The sequence below is a fragment of the Epinephelus moara genome, chromosome 3 (assembly GCF_006386435.1).
Source record: "Epinephelus moara isolate mb chromosome 3, YSFRI_EMoa_1.0, whole genome shotgun sequence".
Classification (NCBI taxonomy): Eukaryota; Metazoa; Chordata; class Actinopteri; order Perciformes; family Serranidae; genus Epinephelus; species Epinephelus moara.
In genome coordinates, this window is record NC_065508.1 from 24910960 (window position 1) to 24921689 (window position 10730).

The 10730-nt window shown below is 41.5% G+C and overlaps 1 protein-coding gene across 1 annotated transcript in view; it reads right to left on the minus strand.

Annotated features, from left to right (window-relative positions):
• The window catches only part of kirrel3a (kirre like nephrin family adhesion molecule 3a), a 299880-nt gene that overhangs the window by 126200 nt on the left and 162950 nt on the right, over positions 1 to 10730 (minus strand). Inside the window, exon 3 of the mRNA XM_050034328.1 lies at positions 2902 to 3051. Coding sequence (XP_049890285.1) covers positions 2902 to 3051 — 150 coding nt within the window. The remainder of the gene's footprint in view (positions 1 to 2901; positions 3052 to 10730) is intronic.

The following is a 10730-nucleotide window of genomic DNA, read 5'->3' on the forward strand; positions in this document are numbered from 1 at the left end:
ACCTTTGACCTTTTGGATATAAAATATCACCACTTCATCATTTTATTGCATTGGACAACGGTGTGATGTTTTGCCATAATTAGCCTAAGAATTCTTGAGTAATGGCCAAAAGCATGTTTTGTGAGGTCACGCTGACCTTGACCTTTGACCACCAAAATCTAATCAGTTCATTATTGAGTCAAAGTGATGTTTTTTTTGGGGGGGTTGTTTGTTTGTTTTGTCAAGGCATTCATGAGATATCATGTTTACGAGATTGAGATGGATGCAAGGTCACAGTCACCTTGACCTTTGACCACCAAAATCTATTCAGTTCATTATTGGGTCCAGTGGGACGTTTGTGCCAAATTTGGAGAAATTCCCTTAAGGTGTTCATGAGAATGGGACAAAGTGATGAACAAACGGATGGATGGATGGACGGACGTATGGACAACTGAAAAACATAATGCCTTCGGCTATGGCTATTGCTGGCCCGGGGCATAATCTTAAAGGCTTTACCAACTGGTTTATGGACTTCCGTTCTGAGGCCTCATATCTGGATAAGAGGGTGGAGTTGTAGAGGAGTGAGGGGTGGATCTGACCCTTAGACTGTGGTGATGCCAGACTGTCAGTCAAAGTGGCCATCCCCATAATTTTACAAAACTACGTGGCCATCACCGGCACAGAGGTATAATAACTGACGTCTCTACTCTGACGTCACCTATGGGTTTACGGACTCCCGTTCTGAGGCCTCATATCTGGATGAGAGGGCGGTGTTGTGGAGGAGCAGGGGGTGGATCTGAATCATAGACTGCACGCCTCGCAGACAGCTTGTTACTCAAAGTGGCCATGCCCTTAATTATGCGAAACTTTAAGCCTTAATAAAATGTAAATGGTTGAGTTGTCATGAATGTTGAAATTAACTGTAGAGACCTAAACGTTTTTTGCACCAGGCTGTTTATTTCTGCTGTGAAGTTGGGCATTTCAATATGGGGGTCAGTGGGGATTGACTCACTTTTGGAGCCAGCTTCAAGTGGCCATCAGAGGAATTGCAGCTCTAGGCACTTCTGTGTTGGCTTCACAATCAGCCCCAGAGCATGCAGCTTTATCAGTGGCAGGGGTAAAAAGCCTTTCTTTGACAAAAATACTGTTGCAGTCTGGACCAGTGGTCGTGGGTCATGGGTCCATTCTGAATGGACCTGAAGTGACCTGAAAATGTGTCATGTTCGTACAAAACAATTACTTTTCTTTTTTTTTAAGTACACTGAATTTCCAGCACAGAGCTTTTACTTTGAAGTGCCATTTCCCTTTGTAGAGTGAATGACTCACACACAGCTACTTCAGAGAGACTTGAAGACATGGCCAAACGCAAGTATGACGCTGAATGTATTAAACTGTGTGGACCTTGAACGAATGACTCAGGAGAAATCTGGACCCTGTGGTTGGACCATTTGAGAGCCACTGGTGTAGATCATTGCTTCTGACATGAAACCACAACATTAACTACAAATCTTAAATGAAAAAAGGAGGAGAAAAAAAAGCATTTCAGGGAAAGAGCAAACAGAAAGTTAAAACCCCTACTTCACACTGAGCACATCAGTGACCAAAAATCACCTGACAGCATATTTGAACATGTGTAAAACACAGAGCAAAAACTCCTAAAACACAATTTTATACAGTAAAGTTAAATGTCTCTACATTCAGTGCTGCTGCAGAAACTATTTGCTGCCTGACTTTGATTTCTACCTCATACAACAAAGGACATTTTTGACGTGTCACAGCATGGAGAGCACAGGTATAAATAATAATAAAGGTCTTTGTTTCAAACTCAGTCAAAGCTCCAGAACGTGCCAAAACTGTGCCAACTCTGTTTGCATGACAGCAAATCAGGCATACAAGTCGACAACAGCTGTCTGTGCTCGTTTTCTGTTTGTCTGCAAAACATGATAGTTTGCTCACTGTCAAATGAGCATGTCTCGTCTGTCTGTCACGCTATTGACACTGCGCCGCACACAGTGCTACATGGACAACTGAGAAAGGATTGAATAAGCATTTAGGAATGCGAATGTGGCTGGTATGAGGCTCTTCATCAGAGTTTTTGTTGTGTCTAATGTGCATAATTGTTCTTGATTGGATTAAATTGTGGAGCATTTTCCTCCATTACAGATTCAAAAACACAGTCACATTGATTCCACATCTTCTCGGGTATAATACAACACATTTCACTTAATCTATTAAGTGTGTTGCCTCACTGTTGGAACAATGCCAGTAGCTTCATGTGCAGTTTTATTTCCCAAAGCAGGCAGCCACATTTGACTGGGATTAAATGTCAGGCTAATGTCTGAATGATTTGTCACCTTCTAGTCGGATGGAAAAAAAATCTAAACAAATGGTACCCCTCTTATCTATAATTAATCATTTTAATGGATCCCAATTGCCAAACGTCTAAACTCCTCCCCTTGTCTTTCACTACTCTCCCCATTAAGTAACCAGTGTAAGATTAGTGGGTAAAACTGCAACTAATGAGGGAGTTTTGAGACGTGGTGCTTGGATAATGAACTGATACCTTTGGAATATATCATGCTTTAAATAAGGCAGGGCTGAATCAATAATGGTAATCAGTGTAGTCCTTGCTTGCCTGCGGGCTGCTGTTCTTGGATGCAAAGCCTTTTTTTGTGAATCAAAGAACTCGGATCGATTTGGGACCAAATGACAAGCTGATGGAAAACCGATCCACAGGGACTCTGACATTACATGATTAGCCTCTGATTTAAGCACATCTCACCAATTTATCTGCCAGATCTATAATAACATTACTTCTATATTTACCTTCAGCTCTCCGACATGTATCTAATTGTCTTCCAATTCATGGTTTCATACAAGCCATATGTTTCCATATCAGTGGAGTAAGGAGTGGAGACATACCCAGTACAGTGAGGCGGGCGGGTCGGGATCTGATCGCCGCCTGGATGGCCTGGCACTCAAAGAAAGCGTCATCTTGAATCTCGGTTCTCTGGATCAAGAGGTGATATTCTCCTTTACTGTGGTCTCCAACAATGTCGTATCGTGGGTAACCTGCAACACAATGGAAGCACAATGTTTGTGTCATCTATTCTTCATCCATCACATTCGTGCACAGGGATCCACACACAAGTCACTGATTATCACATCTGTTTCTGTCAGGGTCTTTTCATACAGTGCTATTAATGCACTGGCTTTTACTAGTGCAGCTAAATGTAACAGAGAATGAAGCTTTTCATTTTTTGGTTTAGGAGGATGTGTGTGTCAAGAGGACAGCTATTTCAGTTGGTTTATTGTACCGTGCATCTTACAGTGCGTAGCTTTTGTTATTGATTGCTGTGTTTTATGTGTTGGCACGTCAGTAGCTCAGTCTGTGGGGACTTGGTTTGGGAACTGGAGGGTCATTGGTTCAAGTCCCTGGCAAGACCGAACCCCCAGCTGCTCGGGGCGCCATCCTGTGAAGCAGCCCCATCGCTCTGACATCCTGTTTGTGTATTTGGGCCTGTGTGAATACATTTTATCAAAGGGAAAATTCCTTTTTCTTCTCATCATTGTTTGTACTGAATGCATTGTGTTATGTTGTATTGTTTTAACAGATAATTTTAATCACATCAGAGGGCTATGTTTTGGTTTTCTTGCATGAATCATTGCCAATTAACCAACTGCAGAATGTCCAACAACACTAAAGTTAAAGTTACACTGATTGTCACACACCTGAGTGTGTGAAATTTGTTCTCCACATTTGACCCATCCCCTGAGGGAGCGGTGAGCAGCAGCGGTGCCGCGCTCGGGAATCATGTGGTGATCTAACTCCCCAATTCCAACCCCTGATGCTGAGTGCCAAGCAGGGAGGCAATGGGTCCCATTTTTATAGTCTTTGGTATGACCTGGCCGGGGATCGAACCAACCACCTCCCAGTCTCAGGGCGGACACTCTACCGCTAGGCCACTGAGCTGGTTCTTTCATCCGAAATTGTTGCACGTCTGAAAAATAAATACAACTTCTTGATGTGTCAATCACGTTTGCACACTGAGTCCAAAACTTTTGAACCATTAAAATTTACATAACAGGTATGATTTTCTGCATTTTTCGCAACCGTCAGAGCCTTTAGAGACGTTTGACCAAGAATCAGAGAAGAAATGTGGCATTGGGACACAGCAGCGACAAGACAGAGGAAAAGGCGCACAGAATCATTTCATAACTCAGACAGTAATATTCAGGTGGATGATGATGAAGAGGAGGAGGATGTGGACCGCACACAGAATGTGGAGGACAGCGAAGGATGACAGCTCCGCCCCTTCATGCATCTACGGTGCCAAATGAAAGACAGGGAGGGAGTGATGACAGCCAGATAGGTAACTCCAGTGGAGAGAGGCAAAGGAGGAAATGTGTCTTTTCATTTTTTGTCACGTATTGAGAATTTTCACAACGAATAGATAATAAAACGCATCGGAATCAGTGTGCAAGGAATCTGTGCGTAACTTCGTTTTTTTTCGGATGACAGATTAAATAAATCCACAAAAAAAAAAACGGACTCAGTGTGCAAAGGCCTTAACAAGCTGCACACTCTTGGGAACACAGAGATGAACCCCTGTCAAGACCTGCCATGATGCTGACAGACAAGCCTGCCTTATGTAGGGTGTCAGTCTACTCCTGATGCCAGGTAAGTAAAGAAAGTGTGAATTTCCTAGCTTTCAGTACAAAATTCCCTCTCACCCATCACCCCTCTCCACGGGTTTGTCAGTGGACGGACGTCAGCACAATCAGGATCAGGAGTGCCTCCTAGCCAGGACATTAAACTCTTTTCATTTACAGGAACTGGTGTACAGACTGGTTGAATTGACTGTTTTACAATGTGCTTGGCAGAGGTTTTATCACCAAGGTTGCAGTATTCTAAACTTAAAAAAACAACATAAATTTACACATTTTTAATGAACATTTGACTGTGTGCGTTTAAGGAGTGGAGGCTTGCTATCCTTGCGAGTCAATTAGATGGTAATTGTGAATAACTCCGACAACTCTCAGAGATAACTTTGAAACTGTGACATGAAGCTCAGCGAAAAATCAATCACAGAGATTGTCTTCGTGCCTACTCACTTTATGTTCTCTGTTTGTCTGTCTATCTGTCCCTTTTCCTGTTTCCAGTCAGCTGACTGAGGGCATTCCCTCTTTTAGGGGGCTTTCACACCTGCCCTGTTTGGTTCGGTTCATTCGAATTCAAGTTCGTTTGCCCCTTAAGTGTGACTCGTTTGGGCAGATGTGAACACAGCAATCACACTCAGGTGTGCACCAAAACAACCGGGCCGAGACCTTCTTGAAGAGATGATCTTGGTCTGGTTACTGCCTTAATATGCACATTCAGCACATCCAATGCATCAAAACATTGTTTTGTAGTTGGAGCCACGACTCGTTTTCAAACTGTTTGGTTTGCTTAAAGTGAACATGCAAGCAATGTAATACACAATGACCCTTGTAGCTGGTCCACTTGTAAATGCTGCCTTGAGAACACAAACCAACTCCAGGCAATTATGCAACTTTGTTACAAAATTAGTCCCTGATGTGGACCAAAGCAAGACAACTCTAGGTCTGAAAGCACCCTCTGTGCCCCCTCACGACCTCTGTGAGCCAATCAACCTGTTATGGTCACATTTTAAACCTGTTCCTTTCTCTGCTGCTGTCAGCTATAGTTTCACTGTCAGATCGATGCGATCCTCCTCCCCCGTTCACCTCCGGTCTCTATCGCAACCGCCCATGGGTCCCTCCACTGAGTTCATCAGAAGTCCAGCTCCACAACACATCCATCTAGATCTTTAGCTCTTCATCCCCTCACCACCACCACAGTGTCTAGAGTGCATCGGGGGACACTCCTGTACAGCTCACAGAATCACTACCCTCTCAATATAATGACGTCACAATGGGATCTTGTCACTAAAAACTTTTCAGTTTTATTCAACTTTTCTATTGCTCTCTATGTAAAATAAACTAATTTAACTTTAAGCCTCTTTTTAATTAAATAAATCTCTTCTGGTTGAAATACACACTGTGTATTGGGTCACATTTGCATTGGTGGTGTTCTCTTGTTTGGTAGGAAAAACACTAAAATAATTAAATTTGCCTCAGTGCATTACTTGAAATCACAGTGAAGTAAATCATATTACATTCTGCTGATGCAACCTAATGCAGAACAAGTCTCACTTTCTACTTTATAACAGGCAGTTACAGCCAAACACCTAAATCTGACTGGTCAGATGTGTCCAAATCATGCTGAACTCATCCAGACTGTTGGTAACCGTCCTGAAATCATCCCGGTCAGTGCAATCCATGCACTTACAAAGATCTTCCACAGCTTCACTGTTGCACTTCTTTGATATCCTCACAACACATTGGTATGTGGGTTCACCTGGACCATGATGTGATAAGAGTATTCTCCTCTCTGGTCGGGCATTTAATAAATTAATTTTTCGGCACGTGTTGGCATCCATCATAGAAAAGCCGTAATGCCCTTGAGGACATGTTTTCTCTGGGATTGACTTTCACTGCTGTAATTTGTACCCTGATGAAATCAGATGCCAAATAGCACCCAGAGGCCCAAATGGCAATTGTAGTGTAACATGTGATTAATTGCATTCTGCATAAAAGGAAATTATTGCATGATTTGTAGAAAATTTACAAAATAACTCCATATCAGTGTTTTGGAGGAAACAGAAAGAGTATTGAGGTATGTATAATACCAGGACGTGCAATAGTTGCGAATAGTTTATTTTGATTAAAGAAATAAGAATCCTATCATTGTGTCAAATACTAGAGACTAGGCCTGTCTGTCTGTCTTCCTCCCATCTCACATATAGGTAGACTATTTTCCCTTCAGGAAGATCCTAACACACTCGGACAAAGAATGTCTTTGAACATTGGATATTCCTTCATCCATTCTCCAAAGTCCAGTCAATGGATGGAGGGTGAGGGCGGTTGGAGAGGAATGAAAGAAGAGGCAAGAAGGAGGGAAGGAGGGGGAGAGGGAATGAGTATGCCTGCAGGTCAGCTTGTTTTGAGAGGGAGCAAGCTGGAGATGGTGGAGGGAGGGAGGAGAGAGGAGGGAGGAGGAGGGAGGAGGGGGTCCATTAAAGCCAAATGGGCAAAGTAAATAACATTAATGCTTATTGATCCATCTAAAATACAGCTATTTATTCTACTGACCAACAATCAATGACTAGAGCCCTTTGGAAGTCCCTCACTAGCATCAGTCCACAGCAATAACGCAGGATTTATGAAAAATGCCATCTCATTACATTGGAATACAGGAGTAATATGTTTCTATGACTAATTCTAAACTATGTACACACTCAATCATGGGCACATTTACGGTAAATCTAAACTTGCTTCATTATGGCTGGATATTAGTTGATTATATAAGCAGCAGATTTGATATTCAAACTAATCCCCGCTGTGCTCCAAGTAAGTTTGGAGCACTGTGACCTGAACTTCAGATGGTTTACTGCTTCAGTAAGATTGGTGTTTACTCATTTTGTGTGGGTCATTAACCAGGTGAGAACAATCCCATGCAAACATAGGCAAGACCAAATATCTGCAGGGACCGTGTTTACTTGTACACAAGAAAGCCCAGTACTGGGAGAAATCAGGTTAAGGTGAAACAATATATGCTATGGTTATATAAAACCCATTTATACATCTGCATTTTCCGTCTCCTATGATGCATTTGAACCAGGTGTATGGCATAGCGACATATGATGCTGTCACCAGACATGGTTCTTTCTTTCTTTCATTCTTTGTTGAGTCATTGGATTGATGGAACAATGAAACAACTGGCTCTATAGTGAGAACGTGTGACCTATTAAGTACCTAAAGTATACATCATCATCTCAGGCTGTAGAGCACAAAGTAATCAGAATATTTTTTGCTTTGGGAATGTTTACTATATGAGGGCTTGTTAGAGGCAATTAGATGCTGCACTGCTACGAATTATAACATTACATTGGTTTTTCACTCAAGCATAGACAAGACAGATCCAAAATAACTCCGACGCAGAACAGGAATGACAATTTCCCTCCATCAAAGCAGTCCAACTGTGGCCCGTTTTAGTGGAAGTGTTGTGTTTGGGGAATTCAGACACTGCTGACTAAAAACAATATGCTTATGGGGGTGTTGAACCATGCCCCGCATATCAAGCTGAAGGGCTGATAATTGAAATGCATAGGAAATGTGGGCAAGGTGGTGGGCAGAGTTGAGCTGTCAGTGGTATTCTAGCCTACCAGAAAGTGACAGAAATTGAACACACGGATTTTGCCTCAAAAGCATTTTCTATTCAAAGAACACTAAGGCTACTGGAGGACATTATGTTACAGTTTGCATTTATGAATGTGATCAAGTTTGTGTTGTTAACTTGCTAATGGTGTGTTAATGATGTAAAATATTCTAGGACAAATGATCTGTTTTTCTCTTTTGTCACAACTGAGCATCTGTTAAGTCTAAATCATCATAAATCAATCATGTAATGGAAATTATTAATATAATCAAAAGGTTATCAACAATATAAAAGAAATCAAGTAATTATGTTAAATCTATTTAAAACTTATGTGATGGAAATTTTAAGCCTCTGTACTATGTGCCGCTGAGCATAAAGAATGTGAAGTAATCTTGCATTTTATGTCTTGTCAGGATACGATGCTAGTTAAAGATCCCTGACCTCAGCAGTTGTCAGTGAGTCTAAGTATCAGACATTTCCTGTGTTGTGGCTGACTCTTTGCAGTTTGAGTCCACCTACAGATGCTGAATTAAAACTTACAGAAAGACAAGTTTCTGACTCTATGTGTTTTGTCTAACAGGCGCTTTACGTTAACCGATGCTTTGTCACACCCCTCTGCGACCAAAGCAGTCTGTCAAAGGCAACCTTTGGCTTCTTCATGAGATACACTAGGTCCTCAGCTAACTCTAATGTAAACCCATCTGTGGCATTACTTGAGGCCGAAAGCAACTGACGTGGAATGAAGAGTGAGGAAGTCTGCACAGGGCTGGAGGGAGAGGAGGTGGTTGGGTCAAATAAAACTAGACCTTCATCGCGAAGACCGCAGTTCCTGTGCCGAGTGAAACCAAAAGTCAGTGTTGTTGTAAGACAAGACAACCCGGGTGAAAACATTTTTTTTCATGAACTGGTCAATTTTCAGATTTTGGGCTCTTTTGCTTCCAGAAAAAAAGTATTCCCTTAGACTAGTGAAAATAAAACGCCCAAAACATACATTTAGGTGTTTATTTTAGTTCAGATTTCTGTCCTGGAAATTTATGCAAAAACCACATATTAAATTGGATGATGCCTCATTTGCATATTTGAACTACCTCAGTAGCACTTACATACACACAACTTACCAGTTTTATCCAATTTATATTCTCAAAGTTTTTGCAAAAGGGTATGTTCATATATCATTCATAGCTTGATTTATAGATTCCAAAAACATGGCAAAAATGGATTTTTTTCTCATGGCTGTTGACAGTATTTTCTGATTTATGGAGTGGTTAAAAAATATATCTAAAAGTCCATCTGTAAAAACCTTTGATGTTCAGATTTTTGTTCTGGAAATGTATGCAAATCAGCACATATCTCATAAGGTAGTGCATCACTGCATGTTTAAACATTACATTTCTGAAATTTGTAATATGAAAAATAATATTTTTCCTGTAAGTTATCAGTTAGGAAGTTTCATGGTGTTATCTATTAGTTAAAAATATTACCCCATTCACCTGGGGTGTCTCCCCTTAATGTAACACTACTAATAAACGTACAGTAGTCAACCACTGAAGTCACTCATGTTGTGTATATTATGTCAGTGGTTCCCAACTGGTGGGTCGCGGTCCAAAAATGGGTCGGGGTCACATTCTGAATGGGCCGCAAGTGACTCCCAAATGTGTCAAGTTTGTAAAAAACACACCTCCTCTTTCCTCCTGTAAAGTGAGCGACTAACGGACAACTACTTGACAGAGGCAGCAAACTAGCTTGACAACATGAACAAACACAAGTATGACACTGAATATATTAAACTGTGTGGACCTTGAACTAACGACCACGGAGAAATCTGGACCCAGTTGGGAACCACTGTGTTACTGTACGTCAAATTACATTTTGTAACAAACAGGGGCAGACTGGGACACAAATTCAGCCCGGGACATTCAGGCGCACCAGCCCACACACTGGCTTATGCATTGTCTGTCATCATCTGGACCAACAGTGCTGGACCCTGCAGCAGTCTCTCTGTCCTCGGAATCAACTGCATAAGAAAATCAGCAGTCATTGTTTAATTCCAGACTATAAAATAAATGCAATAATGAATTGGCAACAAATGGCTATGTGCTTATTATTTAACTTAAAATAAGAGCATATGACTCTATCCTAATGCATCTAATTTTATGCACAATATAATTGTCTGCCCTGTCCTGCCCTGCCCAATTTATATATCGATGGCTCACAGCCATGAACTAAGGAGGTACAAATTGGGCAACAGGCCCTATAGTAAACTTTAAGTCAGCTTATTACTACAACAAAAAAATCCCACTTAATACTACTAAAAAAGGTTTTCTTCTGGTTAAAGGCGCTGTATGTAAGAATGTGGCCAAAACGGTTACTGCACTCAAATTCAAAATACTGCTGCGGGTCGTGTCCGCCCCCCCTCCCCTACAGATTCGAGGTTGCTGGACAGCGGCACGCTGGAGACTGATTTGTTTGCCCA